Source organism: Gavialis gangeticus, unplaced genomic scaffold (genome assembly GCF_001723915.1).
Source record: "Gavialis gangeticus isolate Ggan-Ray unplaced genomic scaffold, GavGan_comp1, whole genome shotgun sequence".
Lineage (NCBI taxonomy): Eukaryota > Metazoa > Chordata > Crocodylia > Gavialidae > Gavialis > Gavialis gangeticus.
The window spans coordinates 1,102,957-1,124,915 of record NW_017729019.1 but is presented as its reverse complement, the minus strand read 5'-3'; the positions used below and the strand labels follow the sequence as shown (position 1 = coordinate 1,124,915).

The 21,959-nt window shown below is 53.9% G+C and overlaps 1 protein-coding gene across 2 annotated transcripts in view; it reads right to left on the bottom strand.

Moving 5' to 3' along the window:
* Positions 1 to 21,749, bottom strand: part of LOC109295132 (receptor-type tyrosine-protein phosphatase V-like) — an 81,853-nt gene extending 60,104 nt beyond the window's left edge. For both annotated transcript variants that reach the window (XM_019513792.1, XM_019513793.1), the window contains exons 1-13: positions 19,669 to 21,749; positions 17,853 to 17,919; positions 13,729 to 13,995; positions 12,663 to 12,932; positions 12,162 to 12,431; positions 7,790 to 8,062; positions 6,653 to 6,919; positions 5,617 to 5,892; positions 3,953 to 4,222; positions 2,736 to 3,005; positions 1,723 to 1,995; positions 1,012 to 1,284; positions 244 to 513 (exon numbers count right to left, since the gene is read on the bottom strand). In XM_019513792.1, coding sequence (XP_019369337.1) covers positions 244 to 513; positions 1,012 to 1,284; positions 1,723 to 1,995; positions 2,736 to 3,005; positions 3,953 to 4,222; positions 5,617 to 5,892; positions 6,653 to 6,919; positions 7,790 to 8,062; positions 12,162 to 12,431; positions 12,663 to 12,932; positions 13,729 to 13,995; positions 17,853 to 17,919; positions 19,669 to 19,731 — 3,109 coding nt within the window. In that variant the 5' untranslated portion in view covers positions 19,732 to 21,749. The remainder of the gene's footprint in view (positions 1 to 243; positions 514 to 1,011; positions 1,285 to 1,722; positions 1,996 to 2,735; positions 3,006 to 3,952; positions 4,223 to 5,616; positions 5,893 to 6,652; positions 6,920 to 7,789; positions 8,063 to 12,161; positions 12,432 to 12,662; positions 12,933 to 13,728; positions 13,996 to 17,852; positions 17,920 to 19,668) is intronic.
* Positions 21,750 to 21,959: the final 210 nt, after the last annotated feature.

Here is a 21,959-nt window from a genome sequence, read left to right as displayed (position 1 = left end):
CTCCCTGTGTGGGGGTGGAGTGCCCCATCCTGTACTCAGAAATGCTCCCAGCAGGACTGGCATCCCTTGTGTCCTGAATACAGGTGGACAGACAGGGTAGGCCTGACAGGCAGGATGGGACCTAGGATGCTTGTCCATGGAGAGACACAGATGTCTAGTGGGACACGGCTCTGCAAGATGGGTCTCCATATTGCAGAGCCCTTGCCACCAGGGCAGGCAACTGCAGCAGAGGGTGGTACTCACGTGTCCAGTGGGTGAGGATGGGGGCAATGGCATGATAGGGCCCCGCTGCAGCACTCACTCTCATGCTGTAACAGGTGCCTGGGCTCAGGCTCCAGAAGGTGTGGTTCCTTGCACCCCAGCCAAGTGAGACCCGGCTGGCAAGGCTGCCAGAGGAGGTCTCATACAGCTCCACGGTGTAGCCCTCACCTCCCTGCTCTGCCCCTGTCCAGGAGGCCTGCAGGGTGAAAGCAGAGGGGCTGGCCAGGGTGAGGTTAGCAGGGGCCAGGGGGTCTAGAAAACAAGGACAAAAGGGGAAACGCATTCAATCCTGGCTGGTAGAAGAGCTGGTTTCTGCCATAGTTTAACAGGCAACCGGAGCATCTGGCCAGCTCCTTTCCAGGCCCTCTGCTGCAGCACATAGGTGTTTGCCTGAGAACAGCAAGCAGCAAGAGAGGGCTGGTACTGGGCATGGGAGAGCTCTAAGAGGACACTGGTGCATGCAGGACTGAGGCCAGCAATCCTGTGGCCTGAAGCAGGGGCAGGAGATGGCCTGCCAGGGGCCTCTGCACTTGTCCTTGGGTCAAAGAAATCAGCATGGGATGGAGCTGGCTCCCAGGATAGCAGAGGCAGGGGCCTAGAATGCCGGAAGAGCTGGGCAAAGGTGGGCCAAGGAGCCAGTCTCTGGAGGTCAGAAGGGAACAGGGACAGATTGGGGCTGTTCCCCAGGGTAGAGGGCAACAGTGTTGATGGGTTATCAGTGGGGACTCTTTCCATGTGCCTTGTACTCACAGGTCCATTGGGTGATGTTAGGAGAGGAGGATTCATATGGGCCTTTGACAGCAGTGACCTGCACAGTGAACTTGCTTCCCGCAGCCAAGTGTGTCCAGGTGATGTTCTGGGCACCAGGCCCCAAGGACTGAGTTTGCTCTGTGGTCTGGGATGCCAGGCTGTATAGAATAACCCTGTAGTAGTCCCGGCCCCCAGGAGGCTCAGCCCAGGCAGCATGCAGCACTGAAGAGCTGCCTGCATTGGTGAGGCTCACGTTCATCGGAGCAGCAGGAGCTGCAGGAGAAAGGCAGAGGTGAGAGGAGTCAGAGCAAGGGGAACAGCAAGGGAAAGCAAAGTCCTACTACTGGCCTGGAGCACATGGAGCTGCTGCTGAGGCAGGGCTGCTACCCCTGTAAAGCCCAACAGCAACAGGTCAGGAAGTCAAGAAGGGGCCTGTGTCCAACTGAAGGTGCAGGCTGATTGCAGGAAGCAAAAAGCCACTGTCCCATGGAAGTCAGACCAGGATCCCAGCTCTCTACATATGAGGTGCCAGGGTCTTTGGTGATTTCAGGTCTCCTCTGAAACATGGCACTTGTGGCAGGATGGTGCTGGCACATCACCAGCACCTCCCCTCTCTCTTGCCACTATGGTGCTCCAGGCAGTTCTCCCATCAAACCCCAGCTGACCCTGCTTGGCCTTGGAGACCTGGGAGAGCACAGCCAGAGCACTCACCTGTGCAGCCAGTGACTTTCTGGAGGTCAGAGCTGTAGGCTCCGGCCACTGCCCAGAGTTCAACATGGTAGCAAGATCCTGGTGCTAGCCCCATCACAGTGACACTGGTGCTGTTCTTCCCTGCAGCCACATGTTTCCCTGCGGCCGAGGAGCCCTCCTCAGACACGTTCACCAGGTATCCATCTCTCTGCCCAGCAGGAGCTTCCCAGTGCACAGCCAGAGCCGAGGTGCTACCGCCACTGGTTACCAGTGGGTGGAGCGGCATCAGTGGGGCTAGAAGGGAGAAATGGCACTCTCATGTTAGCAGTGATAGACTGGAGGATGCCGCGGGAGGAGAGGGCCTGCCTGGAGCTCATGCAGCAGCACCAGCACTCTGCGTCCTCAGCTCAGCCTGAAGGAAGAAGCAGGTCATTCTCCAGATCGCAGCTCTTGCCTCTCTTTCAAGGTGCTGCACAGTAATGATGCACAGGCAGCCTGAGCTCCTGTTCTCCAGGGTGCTGGTACACATCTGATGGGAGTGAGGGCAGAATAGCACTCCCCACTCCCTCCCCCCCACCACTTCAGCTCCTGGATCTCAGCCCAGTGAGCCCCTGAGCCCTCGGTGCACAGCTGCTGTTTCACCTTGCTTCAGAGACTGCCGCGCCATGATGCACAACCTGCCACCAGGCGGCACTCGTGGGGCACAAAGCTGAGGCTTCCCTGAGCCCTGCATTCAGGGTGAATGGGCACTCAGGAGTACTTCATTTGTCCACAAGAACTCCCTGCAAGGTTGAGATCAGAGTCTGGGCTGAGACCCTTGGGTTTCTGCCCTCCTTCAGGCCTATAAAGAAGGGCAGCCTGAGCCTGCCTGCCTTGGGGAAGGAAGAGAGGCATAACAGGGTGCTTGTACACCCTGGGCAGTGGAGGTAGTAGGACAGGTGCTGCAGCAGCTGCTATTTTTCTTCCCCTCCCAAGCCATTGCTGAGGCTGCTATTGGGGAGTAACCTCAGTGGTGCTGAGCAGGAGTCCTGTACCTGTGTGGCCGATGGCTGTCTGGGAAGAGGTGCGGTGGGGTCCAGCCTGAGAGATGATGTCCACACGATACCGCGCCCCAGGCACAAGACCATCCAGATCCACATGGGTGACACCATGTGGCACAGACACATTCCTGATGATGGACAGCGATTCATCGGCATAGAGCTGCACCCAGTGGTCTCTGCCCCCACCTGACTCCATCCAGCTCACATGCAGCTCCTGGGGGCTCTGGCCTTGGCGTACACTCACGTTAGCCAGTGACAAAGGGTCTGGGGTGGAGTGAAGCCAGAGAGATGTGTTAGAATAGGATGGGGAAGGAACCAACCGGTCCCCCGACACAACTCAAACACAGATAAGTCCTCAGCTATAAATAGATCCTTTCCAATCCTCAACACACGCCTCAGATATAAAGGTCAGGAACCATCGGCTGGCAATGGTGGTAGGCTGCAAAGCATTTGCTGAAGCAGATGCTAGATGGGGACACAGAGCACCCTCTACCAGCATTTCACTAGCTAATGAAGACAGAGCATGTGTTGGTATTGCCAAGGCACCACACGTCTCTCCAGTACAGGACAGGGCTGGTACTGTTACAGAGTCCACCAGCACAGAGACAGGCCCAGACTATGGGGATTGCTCTTGTGAGCTCTGCACTCTTCCTGCTTACAATGGTGTGAGTCTGTGTTCAAACCTGAATTTCTCAATGCCAGCTCTAGCTCCAGCTCCACACGTGGAAGCTTGAACTGGAAAGCAGGGCCCTCAAAGCTGCTCCAGGGTATGGAGGCCAATTTAGGGCCTAAACCCACAGGCTGCCATCAAGACCTGATTCCCATGTGCTGAATACCCACAGCTCCCAGGGAATGTCCCCACAGCTGAGTGCTTTGGCAGAGCAGCCTTTATGCTATTGCAAACCCTGCCAGCACAGTGCCTCTGGTACCACAGGCAACACCAGTTGGAACAAGAGCTGTAGGGGACATGATCTGCAGGGTGACTTCGGGAAGTTTCCAGGAAGCGCCATGTGCTTGGGGAATTTCACAAGAGCACTGAGCACACAGTGCACCTCATGGCTGTGAGCAGCAGCACTGAATACAGTGCACTTAAAATAAAGATCCAAGCTGCTGGAGTCCAAATGGAGTCCCTTTATTATTGCACAGAGCTCTGTGCATAAAACATTCAGGAGCCCTGTCCTGCCGCCTCCATGGGCTGTGGCCATACTCACATGTCCATTCAGTTGCAGGCTGTGATGAGGTGCTGTAAGGCCCTGCCAGTGCTGTCACCTCTAGGAAATACTGAGTTCCAGGAAGAAGCCCTAGGAAAGTGAAGTTCTGGGTGTCTGGCCCAACTGAGATGTTCCTTTGCACTGGGTGCTCCCTGCTGTACAGCTGGAGTAGGAACTCGTCCCTGTCACCAGAAGCCTTGTCCCAAAAGGCAGAGAGACCGAAGGAATGTTTTTTACTGGTCAGAGTCACGCCAGATGGAGCCAAAGGGTCTGAAAGGAAAGAGATGCCTAAGTAGCCATGGGACACAGAGAACAAGCAGCAGAGGAGTGAGCGGGGCTGATGCAGTGTCACTATTGAGACAAGGAAGGAGGGGCTTGTGCTTTGGGCACAGGCTGGTGGAGTCAGGAGATGTAGGGCTTATTCCCATTTCCACTATGATATGAGCATGAGTGTGCTACCCAGCCTTGCTGTGCCCTGGTTTCCCCATTTGTAAAATGGGAAGGTGAATTAATCGGTATGGGAGATATCCAGATATTACAGTGATGGGCTCCATACAGAAGCTCGGTAAAAGATCAAAGGTGGTTTCCATTCTAAAATGCTCATGTGGAGGGAGGAGACTGAGATTTCAGCCACAGAAGGGCATAAGCATCTCCAATCTTGACGAGCTGCATTGATCTCAGACAGCCTGATCTGCTAAATCCTGCAAGTCTTGTGCCAGAAATCAGAAAGTCTTGGGTCAAGCCCCACACTGAGACCAAACAGTCATGCATAGCCCCAAAACCATATCACTCGAGGAACCAGCAATGGCACTGCCTCTTTTTAGGTTTTGGGAATATTTACTGTCAGGAGCCCAGTTCTCCTATAACTCCTTCTGGGAGTCCCTTGCATTGAAAGCATGGAGAGCATCACATGCTGAAGGCATGCAGGACATGGCACATACCCTGCAGGTGTCTGGGGCATAGGCAGGACCACCATAGGTCGCTGCTTGGTGGTATGTGAAACAGCCTGTCTGACAAGGCTAGTCACCTCCCAATGGCAAGAAAATCCACAAAGGCCAGTGGGGACATGTCTTTGCAGTGAAACAGACCCATAGGATGATGCCAGTTGGTGGGAGAGACTCTAGCCACATGGAGAGGAGCACTAAGCACGCATCAACACAAATTGCTACACCTAGAAAAACTTAGCATGAGTGGGTTTTGGAGGAGAACAACATCCTGGATTTCACTGAAACCTTGGTAAACGGGGTGTAAAATGCTACCATCTGCAGGGATGGGCACTTGTTTTGCACAGATGTCCGTGATACACAAGAGGCCAGAGGGAAGAGAGTCAAATAACTGTCAGAGGTTACGTTTAGCCTTGGTTTAACTGCACAATACTTCATGTGATTCTAAACTGCTTACACCAAGCCTGAATTTGGCCCTCACAGTCATCATTTTTTCCTCCTCCATCCTCACAGCATATACCTGTGCACATCACCGTCTGCCTTCCCACATCTGTCCACCCATCTTCAGACATCCAACCACCAGGCACCTCAAAGCGCCCATCACTGTAACATGATATTTAACCACTGGACTGTCACATTTCTATGTGGGCAGAGCAAGGTGAACAGATAACACCAGGCTGGGAGACACTATTCTGAGCTCAGCAGATGTCACATACTCACACGTCCAGTCCATGGCTGTGCACACTGGGGATGTGTAAGGTCCAGCCACAGCAGCCATCTCCAGGGTGTACTGACGTCCAGGGCTCAGCCCCTCAAAGGTGATATTAGTCCAGCTTTTCTCCAGGGACACATTCCTGATCTGTACCTGAGACTTGGTCTCAAAAAGGACACCTCTGTAGTGAATGATGCTGACAGCAGGAGCTCCTTTCCAGGAGGCGTACAATGAGGTGCTGTGTCCACGGTTGTTGAGGCTCAGCTCTTCTGGTGGCAATGGATCTGGGAGAGGAAAGGGACTCAAGTCACAGTCAAAGCTGCAGCCAGGTATTAGAAATGGAGTGGACCTGTGCTGTGGCCTGAGACATGCCAGGCTCAGACCACCCTCCACGGTGAACTCTGCTCCCACAGTGGAGGGCAGGGCCTTGGAGAACAGAGAACCCCTCCTGATAACCTCAAGACAAACACGCTCCACCCATGAGGCCTGCTTAGGATCTACCAGGTCACTGCCAGCCCTTCAGGCACAGCATCATGCTGCTGTTCAGGTGCAGTACAGAGCCCCTTGAGCTGAAGCATTAAGAGTGAATCCCTGGTGGATGGGATGCAGGTTGGATGGACCAACACTGAGCTGGTTGGCAGGTGATGGGAGATCACTGAAAGCAACCTCTGGCATAACCCAGTACAGGAGGAAAAAGTGTTGGCCAAGGTGCATATGCAGCCAGATCCAGTACCACAAAAGGATCTGAAACAACAGCAGGAGGCTGGATGCCCGGCTAGATGGCTCCACAGTCTGACTGGATGTGCTTGTCTGGGTTATGCCAACCCATCGCTTAATGTGCTTCACAAACGTCATAGCTCTTCTGATCTCTCTGCTGTTCTGTTCAGCAAAGGAAACATCTGGGATATACAACCACTGATCTGCAACACCCAAAGGGAGTCTGGGGAGATGGGAAGCACTAGCCACTTGTGTATGTCCGCGGCCTCTTGCTAAGGCTGTCTCCAGCCCTGTTAGTCCCATAAGTACATGGGCAAAAGCACTCACATGTCCAGTTGGCAATCTGCAGGGGTGGAGAGGCATGCAGCCCAGCTATCGTCCTGATCACAAGGGTGTACTGGGTCCCTGGGCTCAGTCCCTCATAGGTAAGGTTGGTGATGCTCCTCTGTACAGAACTGCTCAACACCAGTGCATGGGGCTCCATGGTGTATAACTCCACCTTATACCCTGATCCAGTAGCCTCCTCCCAACAAGCGTGCAGGGTAGAGGGGCTTCCCTGGCTGGAGAGCCTTGCACCAGGTGGTGCTACAGGTTCTGCAAGGCATAAAGAGCCGGGCATTGTAGTTGCACATGCAGGAAGGTACCCAGGGTGCTCCCCACACAAGGAATACTGGCATGGTCCTCCCCACATGCATTCCAGGGGGATGAGGCAGCCCCTCAGCATTGCATTCTGGGACTGAACTGAGAGGAGCCAGAGTAGATCCCCTTGCCCCTAAATGGAAACCACATGGGCAGGGTGGTCCCTGGCCACATCAAACTCTGGGACACAAAGGGTAGCCTCTTCTTGCACAGGACTGGGGAAAGGGGCAGAGGCTGTCTTCTACATGGGCCCCTGTCACTCAGTGAAAGGGAATTCAGTGCTGGGGGAAGGGCAATGCTGGAAGACAGACGGTCTTATTCATCCTGGCTAATGGGGATTGAAAAAGACTGTCTTCCTGGCCCATTCAGTCCCATGCAGCGTGCCCATCAGGTTTGTGCTAGGCAAAACCTGGACATGGAGTGTGAGGCTGCTGCTTCACCTGGCATGGGGCTATGAGCCAGGCCCCAGGTTCTGGTTTGCCTTTGGGACCTGGAGCCAGGTCAGATGTCTAAGACCAGCACTCTGGTCTCACACCCTTGTTCCTTCACGGTCACCAAGTGGTCATGCCAGTACCAACAATGTGCCCAGGCAAGCCGTGTGCCCAGTGCTGAGGGGGGCACAGCCCGCACCCATTTTCTCCAGCACCTCTTGCTTCTGGCCTTCCCGCCCCAGGTTCATACGTGGGTGAGGTTTAGCCACAGTGACCTGAAAACCATCCCTGTATGTGGTCTCTCTAATGGCTCAGCCCTTCAGCAGTGAGACTTCCTGTCCCTCCAGTGCCTGTTGGCTAGGTGTGCCAGCCTGGTGGACTCAGGCTTACTTACGTGTCCAGGTGGCTGCACTCTGGGAGGATGCTCTGTAAGGGCCAGCCATTGCTGTCACCTGCACGGTGTACTGCTTCCCAGGGCTCAGACTGTGAAATGTGATGCGAGTGCTGTCTCCTCCCACAGACACATTCCTGGTGGGGGTTTTACTCTCTTCCTGCTGCAAGGTCACCACATACAAGTCTCTGTTTCCAGCTGGGGAGCTCCACTGAGCCTGTAAGGAGCCATTGTCCCCATCACTGCTCAAGGACACATTGGTTGGGCTTAGTGGGCCTGGAAGAGAGAACAGGTGGGGAAGGAGGTTGGTGCATGTCACCTCAAATCCATAGGTGACTGAAAAAATACCTAGGACCGCCCCATCATCACCCACTCACACTCCCTCAGAACGCATCTTCACTTCTGGGAGAGTGTTTCACGCTAACATCATGAACTGTGATTGCAGTGAGTAGCATCCCCCATGCAGCCCTGCCACTTTATCTCTAACAAGGCCCACACTCCGTGTACGAAGAGAATTCCTTGGGAAGAGACCAACACATGAATCAAATGGTCAATTGAGCACAGACTTTAGCATCAGCACAGACTTTACCACCCCACTCAAATACACAAAGGCTGAGGCAGGGTTGCTCTCTACCCCATATGCTATTAGGCTGCTTTCAGCCTAGTTTTAAATGTCCTAAATGATGATGCTCTCTCTCCTGCCTGTGGGAGACAATCTGCTCACTGGCAGGACATCATTCTTATATTCTCCCTGTTTGCATTTCACTGTGTTCATTAGTATTCCTGAGACCGGCCCAAAACTTTCCAGCATGAATGTTCCCCTTGAATGTATTTGGTATTGTGCAACATGTTGTTCTCTCATGGGACAAACTGTAGGCAGCAGCAGCCAGCGTAGTCACAGGCTGTCTAGGGCAGTAACCAGACTGGCTGATGACATGCACAGCTTCTGAAGGGAACCGGAACACAAGAAACAGCTGCACTTCTCCACGATGCAGTCAACTGGGCAGTCCACTGACCAGAGGAAGCAGAATAGCAGTGGTTTCAGCACAAAGCCTCCGAGTTCAGAATGTGCACCCACACCCAAAATCCAAACAAGGCACAAACAAACAGCCAATATACCAGGCCAGCCAACCCCCTAGGGCAGCATAGCTCCTGTGATTGTAGTATTCAACTTCTGGACCTTAATTCTGCAGCTCACGACTGTCTCTAACTGTTTATTGTTCTCTGGAGAAGGTCACATCCCCCTGCATGTTTGGCATGAATGGACCAAGAACGCTCTGTTCACTATCTGCTTTCACTCCTGCTGGCTGAGAAGACCCTGGTGCCTGACTGCTGCCAGAACTATTATGGACTATTCACAGCGAGAAAGGATGAGTAAAAAACATATTCCTAACCCAACCAGGAAGCCTGAGAGCAGTTAGCATATAGGAGACCTGGGTTCAATGCTCTGCCACAGGCTTCTCTGTGATACTGGGCAAGTCACATTGTTTCTCTGTGCCTTGGTTTCCCCAAATGTAGTTCTCTATGTCGCAGGAGTGCATAGGGACCAGTAATGCAGATAAATCAGAGGCCAGGAATCATGCTGGGTGACCTGCACTGGGTTTGCTGCTTGGGGCCTGATTGTAAATGTTAAAAGACTGGCAGATGTGCTGCAGGTCAAGGCCTCTCTGTGTGGATATAGCCATGGGGTTCTCTCAACCACTTTGGACTCAAGGCACCCCTCGTTAGGCTCAAGGCACCTCTCAGAAGATGCCGGCTCTTAACTCGCTAACTTTTTGACTACAGAAGAGTAATAGAGAGATTCTTTTGCTGCAAAATTCTCAGAAAGACCACAGCAGGTCAGAAATCTCTCAGTCTATCTTGTATCTTGTGACCCACATTTGTACACCTAACAGTAATAATATTGCATGACATCCCATGGCACCCTTTAAAGGACTTCCAGGCATCCCAAGGTGCCACAGCACCCTGGCTGAGAATAACTGATGTAGCCTGACCATAACTTCACGCAGGTGAGCATACGATACTTGTTGAGCAAGAGGGCAATGACTGACCTCTGTGGAGTACCCTTTCCATTTTCTATGGGCAGTGCAGCATGCCTCCTGCGTCCAGGCAACTTCACTTGCATTACTCAGAGGGTTTTTTTGTTTTCCTTGTAGGGTCCTGCTTGGTGAGGGAGTTCTTACCCACACCCCAATACAAATAATAACAATGAGGACCTTGCCTCAGCTCAGCAGCTTTCATCATCACCCAAACAGTATCCCTTATGTGTAGGGATTATGGGTGTCCCACAGTACCCCCACCCCAGAGGTCACTATGAGAAAGTACAGCAGGGCAGGAGAAGCAAATTGCCTGGGAACGATGAGGATCACAGCCAGCATTCACTCAGCTGTCACTGACTCTCAGCCAGGAAGATACAAGTTGCACACAGGAACAGCAGCCAGTAGCTGAAGGTGGAGCTCATTTGGCCTGAAATCAAGCCTAAGGGTGCTTTCTGCTAGATCACAGCATGTGCCACAGGCTCAGAGCCCTGGGAATCTCTGCTGACAGCTGAGCTAACAGGGCTTGGCTGTCCTGTGCTGCTAGAACAGGAGAGGCAGGTGGGGGAACCCACTTCTGATGAGACCCAGAGGCCAAAAGGACTGGCCAGTGCTGCAGGACACCAACGCACCGAAGCTGAGCTGCCAGCGCCTCTGCACACAGACAACTGGCCCCACTGCTAGTAACAAGGTCCAAACATGACACACAAAAGTGGGCAGCAGGGGCAACCTCATCCCATTGTGAGAGGTCAGCCAGCACAGGGTGGCCAGCACCTGCAGGGACAGCCAGAAACCCCTGCTGCTTGGGCTCAGCGGGGTCCTGACCACTGTGGCACAGAGGCTTTGTGTCAGCGCCTCCCTGCTACTTTGATCACACACAACCCAGGGGGAGGCTACTGGCTGCCATGGGACCAGCTCCACTTTGCCCTGGGCAAGATTCATTGTGGACACTGGGTATTCACCCATTCAAATGGAAAATCCAGGGAAGCCCCGCTTCTGAGTCTGAAGCTCCTTCCTGTACTTCGCCCTATCCACTTGCTCCTGTTGTGGGGCAGGGGTCCCAATCAGGCCTGACATTACATCCCTTTTGTCCTGAGAGCAGGAAGCGCTGCCAAGGTGACTTCAAAATGTGTTGCATCTCCCTTGGGCTTTCGCCTTTCCTGGTCCAGAATGTCCCACTTAGCTAGGAGCAGCTGCTGCCCACGTCACAGAGAAGTTTTCCTAGAAAGCTTCCCCTCCCACATAGGCTCAGCCTCTCATGTCTCCTCATCTCTCAGCAGCAAACTCAATGCTTGGCCGTGCAGGAAAGAGGGTGGTAACCACCAAGGGCCACATGCCAGAATCAGCGAGAGAAGAGAAAGTCGAGGGATTGCTGCCTGTCAAGAGTGTCACAGGGAGGGTAGAGACAGGGGTGGGCGAGGGTGGTGGCTGAAGGGAAGCAGTCCTTGTCTCCATGCAGATGTGGGGCTGCTGCTGCAGCCTGGGAGAGGAGGCTCCAATTTCTTGCCCAGTTCTGTCCATTAAGAGGGCAGATGCTGGGGTTGTCTGTGCAGCTCAGCAGAGTGTTATTATGCACAAGGCCAACACAGGAGAGCTGCACTTACACTACTCTGCAGGCAGTGCTACCCACAGGCACGGCCATGGAGCTGGGAGATTCAATCAAGGATCCAGGTGCCACTGGGGAAGCTGGGAGCACCCACCTGGCCTCTGGGCCTGCTCTAGCTTGAGGAGGAGGAGGCAGTAGATCCTGTTCTGGCTCTAGGAAGGCAAGGGGCTAAGGCTGGCTTATCCATAGGGGGAGAGAGAAGACAGCTGGGATTTTCTTGTTTCTCTTCCCTGCTATAACCTTGCATGGACACAAGACATGGCTTCCCCAGCCAAAGAAGCCCACTGAAGAGCCTGATCTCTGCTAAGCAATCCCCATGCTCAGTTCCCTTCACCATCAAGTTCGATGGAGAATGGGGGGAATGGGCCACCTCTGGCTGCACCCAACCATATTTCAGGGGCTTGGTTTGAAATCCCTTGCCCTCAATCACTGACCCCCATGTAGTCACAAATCAGAAGCCAGAGCCCCCAAGATCATGAGAGGTTTTACATGATTTCTCACTACCTGCTGGCCTGAGCCCTTAGATGCTGTGGCTCCAGGCTTTTCCTCATAAGAATCAATGACTGACTTTTACTGTAAATGGAAAGTATCTCCTGAGTGCAGGAGTAACCCCGCACAACTGTCACAAGACTGGCAGTACCTCCCTTTGACTCCAGAGCCTTGAAAATAGCATGGCTATTCACAGCCTACAGCCCCAAACTCTGTCCCATTGTCCCTGGAGAGCTGTACTTACATGTCCAGGCTGTGGCATCGGGCCCTGATGCCATGTAGGTTCCAGCCGTGGCACTCACCGCCAGGTGATACTGGGTGCCAGGGTCCAGGTGCTGGAAGGTGTAGTTGGTGAGGCCTCTCTTGGTGGATATGGCCTTGCTCACTGTTGGGGAGGGGAGGCTGTGAAGCTCGAGGTGCAGCCAGGCAGCTCCCCCAGCATTGGTCCAGGAGGCAAAGAGGCTGGTGCTGGAGCCCAGGTTCTGGAGCCTCAGTTCTTCTGGGGCAGAGGGTGCTGAGGGGACAACAGGAGCTGAGTAGATTCATTTCTGGAAGCATCATGAACACACATGCACAGGTCCACCTACTACCCCCACTCCCAGCTCCCAGGGCTAAAAGAAAGCCCTCTGCCAGCCCAAGCTCCCTTACATGCAGCACAGCCAGCCCCCGCCGCAGCACAGCGACATGCTGGCACTCCAGCCCTAGCGCACCCAGGCTCTGAGCTGCAGCCCCCATGCTCCCTTACCTGTCCACTGGTGGATGCTGGTACTGGCCTGGCTAGCCCCAGCTAGCGTGGTGATCTTCAGGGCATACTCACTGCCAGCCAGCAGCCCCTCAAACAGGAATGCGGAGACATCTGCGAGGACAGACTCATTGCGCACAGCAACCTGGGAATCAAGGTGATAGAGGACGAGCCGGTAGCCATCCTTTTTGCCAGAGGCATCCACCCAGGAGGCATGCAGGGCTGAGGTGCTCCCACGGTTGCTCAGGCTCACGTTGTGTACAGGTGATGGGCCTGGACCAGACACAACACAGACAGGTCTGCTGGCAGCCATGCTTCCCCTGCCCCATTCACACTACCTGGGAGCCAGCAAAGTGTGAAAATGTTCCTCCTCAGATCCCCCAACTAGATCAACCCACCTCAGTCTGCTAGACCCCTTGCCAGAGCCACTGGCCCAGATCTTCCCACGTGTCCTGCCGAACACCCAACCAGATCATCTTAGCCAGATCCATCTGCCCACACTCTCTCAGGTCACCCGACCTGGGTCTCTTGTTTAGATCCCTCTGCCGTATCACACCGCCCCGGTCCAGAACTCCCCACAGGATCCCTTGGTTGGATTCCTGTCAGATCCATTCTTTCTCAGCTCAGTCCCTGAATTACAGCCTGGCACAGAAAGGCTTTTGAAGGGATTTCCTTGTATCTAACCCTAAGGCACAGTGGTAACTATCTAATGGGCTCTGCCCTAGCACTATGTATGGACCACCCTTCCTACCCTAGTGCGTGGGGCTTTTCCTGCCCCTCTAGGCTCTGCACAGCCCTTCTCCAGGCCATGGTTTTGGGGTAGCCCTTGGCACTACGTCAACCCCCACTGGGGAAAGGCAGGGCTAGAACCTTTTCTTGGACACACCATGATGAAGCCTGTCCCCTGCCTGGTGCAGCAGGGTGCAGGGGGAGTGACCCTGCCTCCCCACACAGCTGCACAGCCCCCTCTAGCTCAGAGAGGGCAGGTTCCACTCAGATTCACCCTCATGTAACTCCTGCCCTTTGCATCACTGCTGACCCCTCAGCTGATGCCCTAGGAAGCTCTTACTTGTCTGTCCAGTCACCACCTCTCTGATGACTGCTGCACAAGTTAGAGCAGCGGTGACCTCAGCACGATAGTGCGTCCCCGGAACGAGCCCTTTGAACTGGAAGCTGGTGGCGTTGGGTCCAGCTGATCCATTCTGCAGCAGCGAGTCCGGCTCCAGCGCGTAGAGGGCCAGGGAGTAGCCCAGAGCATCCCCCTCTGGTTCATCCCAGGACAGGAAGAGAGAGTCCGAGTGGCCCTGGTCACTGACACTCACATTTAGGAGGGTCCCTGCAGAATCAAAGCCAACAGTGCTAAGCAGGCCCCTGCGTGGTTGAGGGGCATGAGCCACTCCCATCCCAACTGCTCCAGTAGTGCTTCACCGGTGCCAGGATCTCAGGAGCTCCCTGCCCACATGAACCCAAGACCCCTTCTCACCCGGATGCTGGCAGAGACCATTCACCGCAGAGTGTCACTTGGCTAAACACTGTGCTACCCCAGACCATCCCACCTGCCACTGCTCCACATTAACACCAGACTCCTTCTGCTTTGTCTCACTGGCTTCATGCACCCAGTCCAACCCAAGCTGACAAACACTCTCCTTGATAGTCCCAGACTCCTACAAGTCCATTCATACCTCTTGGACTCAAACGAATAAAGGATTCGTATGACTCCAAACCTAGACCCTAGGGGCTTTCATCTTTCTTACAGAACCACTGCCATGGCGAGCTGAACTGCCCCTCACTTCAGGGCTTTCAGAGGCCAGAAGCTGACAGTTTAAGTGCTTTGAAAGGCTGTTTGTGTCCTAGGACAGAAACAGTGAGGTTTCCTGCCTGCAGGAAACTCCACAAGCTGCTGTGCTTCCTACAGGTCAGCGCCTTGCAGCTGACCCCCAGGCACAGTCTAGAATAGTCTGGCTATTAATAGTTTGGGCTTTGGGTCAGGAGTGAGGGACAGAGAGGTATGCCAGAACTTGGGGCTAGGTAGCAACATGGGTAGAGGGGCCAGGAGTGAGAGGCATGGCTAGAACAAGGACAACTCAGAGCTGGTATAGTAAACAGGAAGGACTACAGGTCAGGCTTGACAAGCATCACTTAGAGGGGACTGAGGAGTGAAACTGCAGAGAGCAGGAAGAGATTGTAGTTGTGGCAAAGCTGTGTGCATGGGTGTTGGGAGCTAGTTGCCCAAGGCAGATCATTCAAGGCTCTGCTGGGAGACACAAGAGCCCTGGTGTCAGGATTGCTGCATGCCATGAACAGGACCTGGGTGTCTGAAGCAATACATACTCTCACCGCTCATTGCTCCAGACTTCCCCAGAGCCTCCCTGGAGTACTCATGGCAAAAGAGAGCTCATCCCAGCTCGGCCTGTGCACAGGGGAAGGTGTAGAGAGCTGCTGGGACCAAGCCCCTCCAGCTCCGGGTGGGGATAGCAGAAGCTGGGAGGCAGCAAGCCACAGTTGCACAACCCAACGCTGTGGTGCGTCCTTGCTGCCCAGACTTGTTGGAGTGGCATTACCAGCATGCAGTGCCTGCGGGGCAGACTTGTAGCAACAGAGCTGGCTGTGGATTGGGGCTTGGTCCATCATGGCCTTCCCTGCTCTGGCTAGCAACAGCACCATTAGGGCAAATAATCCAGCTACAGTCAGAAGAATCTGGCACTCATTCCATCCCCTTGTTCAGGACAGATCAACACCAGCCACATGGCACTGGGATCTCTTCTCCCCAGAAGACTAGGCAGACTTGTTTCAACAGGCAACATAGCAAGAGACACCCCCAGGATGGCCTGCAGAGGCATCCAGAGTTTCAGCCCCTTAGTTCTGCCTTTTGTTCGGAGTTCATTTCTCTTTTTTCCCTTAAGAGGAAACCCAGAGGAGAGGAGGAAAAAGAGGAAGAGCAGGGTGGGGGAGAGGGAGAGTACTGCCAAACCACAGTGCATCCCTGGAGCAGATTGTGACCGACTCCTCCCTGTAGAGCTACACAGAGAGAAAACTCCTGGAGGTTTTTATGCAGGGCTCAGCTGCAGCTTCATGGAGGTGCTTTCCTGAGGGGTAGGGAATGCCCCACACACAAGTGTGCAAGCTGTATAGCACAGCATGGCAGGGAGACCGTACCAACAGGAAACTCCATGAACTGCTGTGCTTCCCGCAGGTCAATGCCTTGCAGCTGACCCCCAGGCACAGTCTAGAACAAGGGCCCCCAGCCCTTGCTACAGAGCCGGGGCACTGTCTGGCACAGTCCACAGCTGGGCAGCCCATGGCTTGAGGTCCCAAGTTAGCAAAAGTTCAGCTCACAACCAAAGACTGAGAAGCCAAGCACCTAGCTAGCTGTGGAGCCACATCTTTTCAGGGCTCTCTCTTAGCTGTGTGTGGCTCTTCAAAGCCTGTGGGGGTGGCCTCAAAAACAGCAGAATCACCTGGTGGGACAAGACTCCAGGTGTCAGCATCCTGTGGGTTTGGGAGCCTCAGCCATGTTTAAACTGTCCATCCATCCTGGCTGTTTAAAGAGGCACAGTCCTCCGGTGCTATGCATGTTTGCTGCCCAATACAAGCACATCCTGATCCCTGGATCTGTGCCTCAAGGATGGGAATTAGTCCTGGATTCTCACAGCAGCTGAGGGCAATTCAGTAGGAGCTGGAATCCCTGCCTGCCTCTCCCCGCCTGGAGGAACAGACAAGGAGGCTGTTGCTGGTCCGTGCTCTGGGACATGACAGTGGGGACTAACACTTCCATCTTGTATTGTAGGAGGGGACAGTGCAGTGTATGAGGGTTGGGCCCTATCCCAGCAGACTGCTCAGATTCACTAAGCCAGGGCTTTGCTCTGCGGCATAGCAGGAACTGTCAGCACTAGGGCAGCACTCAGCTAAAACCCTCTCTGCACTGCCGAGACTGGAAACCATGCAGGAACTAGGGGAAAGGACTGGCACCGAGCTGAAATTGCAGGGCAGGCGTGGAGGACATCTTGCTGGAGGCCTCGCCTCTCTGGAGGTCTGCCCAAGAGCCAGCTTTTCGTTACTCTGCTCTCTGCTCCACACCGCTGCAGCCCCTGTCTGATGAACTAACAGGATACAGATGCGACCAGCAACATTTCTGCCTAACTCTGCAGTGACCTGGGCCTCTCATCCCTACTGGTTTCACTGGGCGCTGCCTAGTCTGGATTGCTTATTCCTCTGAGCCCTGTTCTCCCTCCATGCACTGTGACTGCAGCAGCGCAGTAGGCTGGTCCCCCTCAGGGCACCACAAGCTTTAAATGCTGTTAGACTCATGTCTGGTCTCAGCTAGGGCAGCAGGTGCTTTCTGCCAAGGGGGCTCCAGGCCCCTTCCTCCCAGGACATGCAGCAAGGGGGATATTTAAGCCCTGTCACCACATTTAAAGGAAAGGCAACACTGCCATTCCTGAGGCTTTGCAGAAAAAAGCCACAGGATGAAGCACAGAGTGGGTATCCTTTCAGAGCCCCAGCTCTGTGACCTGCTGGTTCCTATGGTCAATGCCCTGTAGCCTGAGGGGGGCACAGTTTCTCCCATCTATCTATAACAGGGAAGAGGGAGGTGCAGTGCCAGAAAATCCACTTCCATCGTCACCATTCAATGCTCCATGGCAAGAAAGGAGCCAGAACCCAGATCCTCCTGCACTAAAAAGTCCAGTTTCTTGACCTGAGGGACAATTTTATCAACTACTAACAAAGCAATGTCAGTTCTAGGGCCAGCCAATAAGGGCAGGGGTGATCCCTACACTGCCTCTTTCATTATGATACTTATTTCATAGGGGTGCAGTCAGGATACTCTCTGATTGCATCAAATTTCAAATAGGCTCTAGTTTGTTATTACTGGGCAAGTCTACATGTGCATTAACACATCATATTTAGGGTGCATTAAGTTAATAACAGGTACTAACTTAATGCATCGTAATTGGAGCTACTGCGCTGTAGCGCCAACGCACGTGTTTTAGGTGACACTGTGCATTAGCGCATTAGTATGGCTTTTGCCGTGATGTGCTAATGCGCAGTAGAGTTAACCTATTGCACTTCTGCGCTTCTAGTGTCTTGTGTAGATGCACCCACTAAGATCCCAGTTCCTGTTGCAGCTCAAAGATACCGGGCACCCTTAAATCCCAGCACTAGGAGGAAACCCCCTGGCTCCCCACTACTCACCACTCTTGCTAGGCATTGCTTCATCCTCCGCAGGCCCCTCTGAGGTTGTCTCATTGCATCTGTCAACCTGTGGAATTGGAGTCACCAAATGAGACCCAAGACTCTTACCCAAGAGGAGGTAAAAAGTCTTCCCCGCACATGGAAGACTTTTAGGCAGAGTTGTAACAGGGCAGTGGCACATATGGGGCAGCAGCAGTGCCTGGGTGCCAGTGCTGAGTGTGGCCAGCCGACAGCAGTGATGGCCATTGTCACCCCCGAGCTCACACCACCAGTTTGGCACTTGGAGATGCTGCCCTGGTCACCCCACCTTAGTTATGCTACCAGATTTGGGTAGCAGAATACTCTTTCATGAGGGCATAATGAGATGTCATGACAGGAAGCTGAATCCAAACAACTAACTTCTAGTTAGAAAAAGCATAGGCACACAGTTTAATGGAGAGGTGTGGGGTGGAGTCTCCATCTCTTGGTGTGGTTAAACCCAGAATGGGTCTCCTCATAAAAACTCTGCTCTAGCTCAGCCAGGAGTTATTGGGTTTGATACAAAACCCCTGAGTGAGGTCCCCTGTGCTGCCAGGTCAGAGTAGATGGTGTTAACAACCCTTCCAGCCCTAATATCTCTAAACCTGTTGTGCTCCAGCCCTGTATCCCACATGGAAGTGTCTTGCACCATCGTTACAGCTGGTGACAGCTAAGGAACTGTGAGAGGCAGATGCTCCATCCCGAGTGCAGGTGTGGCCATGCCTGGGACACAGTCACAACAGGGAGCAGTCCACTGTGCAGCTGGGATCTACACTGCATCCTTCACTAGCATCCCACAGCCATGCTAAGCACTTGGACCGCCCAAGCCTTTCACACAAGACCTGGACCATCTGGGACTGAAGACAGGGAGGAGGGAATACTAGTTTGGATGGAGGTTTGGATCTGTAGTGTAGAAGGGATGGGAGAAACCCCACTTGGAAATTTTGGGCAGAAAATCAGATAGCAACTGGGCAGGCAGCAGAGGCTAGTTGTCCTGAGGCTCACAAGACAGGCCATGGTCCCTGCTGGAATCGATTTCCCCTCAGTGACTCCCAACAAACCATCACCCTCCTTCCATGACGTCAGTGATCAGTGCTGAACTGGCTACCTGGCAACTCCTCTTAGCAGAAGGACAGCCTAAAAATCCGTCCAGCTGCTTTCTGAAGAGAAGGAAGGCAGGTTGCAAATATACAGCTGGACCCCAAGAGGTGTGGAGCCCCTTGCACTCTCAACCCCAGGGATGGGTGCTTGCTCAGGTGCACTCCTTCAGCAGCTGGACTGGAGACACCCTGGGGCAAATGCTCTTGGGGAGAGCCCCAGATTCCCTCAACTTTAAGGGAAGTAGCTCTGCTCCGTCCTCTTCCCCCAACAGGCTACAGAGAAAAAGTCATCTTTGTTGAGTTACTTCCCTCTCGACTCTACTGCCTGACTCATTCCTGGACCCTCCACCCACTGCAAAGCTGGCAGGGGAGGGGGGGGAAAGGGCTCCCAAGCAGCACAACCTCCTGTGAACAGCAAACAGAGGATTCCCCAAGCCAAGAGCTGAACCGCCATGGCAGCAGTTAGCAGACTCTGATTGCAGGCTCCAGGGCGAGAGGGCACTGGGGAGGGAGAGGAGGAAAAGAGCCAGCTGGTAATTGCAAACGTCGCTAATTTGGTGCAGCTGTGCAGCTGGAAAAGCAGCTCAGAAGAATGCTGTCATTCCTCAGCGGGGTAGGAGTATGCAAGTCTGTTACAGCCAGGAAACCTGAAGCTAGCGTCCCGCACAGAGAAACTGGTTTAAGAGACAAGGGCTTACCTTTGCCTGGGTAACTGGGAGCCAGGATGGCCACAAGATGGGCAGCAGCAGCAGCAGCTCCATCGGGAGCCTGGAGGTTCTGCAGAGAAGAGGAGCAGCGAGTTTGGGGTCCTCCTAGATGCAATTCTCCCTGGCCAGCTCTGTTCCCTGTGGCAGGTCAGGGTTACCTATCCCATGCCCTCCAAGCTCGCATGGGGTGGACTGGAATTGGTGGGGCTACATTCTGGATGCCTTCCTGCAGCAGATAAATCAAGAGCCAGTAGCCCTTAGGCAGGGATAGCGCGTGCCTGCCTGGAGTAGGAGAGTTTGGAAGTGCTTTAGTGTATGTGTGTGTGTGTTTGTGAGGGTGGGGGGGGAGAGGGAGAGAAAGACAGGGGGAGAAGTAGAGGAAGAGAGAGAAAGAATGAGTTCTTCAGTAAGTGTGTTCCCGTGTGTGCATTTCTTGGTGTCCTGTTTGTAAATCTGTGATTGTTCCTCGGAGTATGTGCATCTGTTTTTTTTGCCTGCGTGGATCTGCCTCTAATGTCCCAGTTTGTGTGCGTTCCTGTAGCTGCTTCTGCGTGTGTATGTATGTGTGTTTGCCTTGGGTCAAATTCTCAGCGTCTGTTCGCCTTGCTTGCCATTGTTTCCGTGCGTGTGTATGTGTGTTTGCGCTCGCAGTCACTACATGTGTGCCTTGTCTACGTGGGTCTGCTTTGCAGTATGTGAGAGCTTTGCCTGCCAGAGTTTCTCCTAGGGGCGTGCTTGCCTCTGCTGTGGGTGTGCCCCTGAGGACGTGCCTTGTCTGTGAGAGTGCGTGTGTGCTGGTGGCTGTGCGTTCCTGTGGGTAGGTCTCTAGGATGCTGAAGCCCTTTCTGGCCACAAGAATGAGCTCTGCCGAGTTGCTGGAACTGGTGCAGTGATGGGAGGGGATGGCCCATGGCTCTCAGCTGGATGGGAACTGGGGCTGGGAGTGTCTGAACCAGCCCCCAGCAGGAGGTGCGTCGAAGCCTCAGGCCAGCCGTGTTTGTGTACAACAGCTGGGACCTCCCCAAGTACCACTCCAATCCTCTTCCCTTGCCTGAACTGCTGCTCTGCTTTCTGCTCCCTGCCCTATTTGCTACTCTGTTCCGTGCTTCCTGCCTGATTTACTGCCTGCCACATGTGGTACCTGCCTGTGCTACCTGTGGCACATGTGCAGCAGGTTGGCCACCTCTGGTGTACAGGAATACCTGGGGGTACTTGTGCGCACACCTCTTTCCATATGTCGCTGAAGTGTTTGAGGTACACGTGTCTTTGTGTTGTGCATGAGGTTGTTTCTGAAATGTGTGCATCTGTGTTGGTGTGTGAAGTGAGAGTACGTGGTGTGTGTGTACAAGGGGTGTCATGTGCTGATCAGACGTGTGCCAGTATGAGGCATGGTGTGTATTATATGCATCTGGAGAGCATGAGACATAGGCCTGTAAGCACCACGTGTCCTGTATCTGTGTAGTGTTTGCAGCATGCCGTGTCTGCCTGTGTCGGGTGTATGTTCGGTGGCATAAGACGTACAATGCCTGTTAGAAGTGTGAGGCACGCATCGGTGATGTGTTGGGGCATGCTGAGGTGTGTGTAGCATGCTCTATATTGTTTCTGGGTGGTATAGGTTATGTCTGTCTGTTGTGTGAAGGGTGCCATCTGTGTGCATCTGATGTGAGAAGTATGAGGCACATGGAATAAAATATTTGCCTCTCTGTGAGAAGCAACTCCTGTCTGCCCATCTCTCTGGGTCTGGGTGCATGTAGCAAGGACCCACTGGCTGACAAATTCATGGGGGAGATGCTACTGGGTCCAGACTAGGTTCAAAGCATCAGGACAGCATCTGCAGCAGGGTCAGTGGCATGTGTACATCAGTAAATTGGTGCAATGTGCGTGGCAGGCGAGACCCAGAGGAGTCTGGGCCAGAAGCCAGCATGGCCACTCTGGCAGCACCCAGGAAGCCCCAGGAGGGATTCATTCTGTGAGCTCTGGGCACTCTCGCCAGTACTGAGGCAGCCCTGACTGCTGTGGAAAAAAGAAAAGCTCTGGACCCAGCTGCATGTTGGAAACCCCCACCTATCTACTGTAGGCATCCCACTTGTACATGGCAGAGCTGTATGTGGCCCTCACACCCCCTTCCAGTTGGCTTGAGCTGCTGGGCCCTTCCCAGGGAACAGAACTGGCCAGAGGGTCTGCTACTGCCCGAGGCACAAATGCTATTCAAGTAGTCAGGCACCTGCCACCATGTATCTAGAGCCACAGAGAGCCCTACAATGCCCAGTCAGCCTCAACCC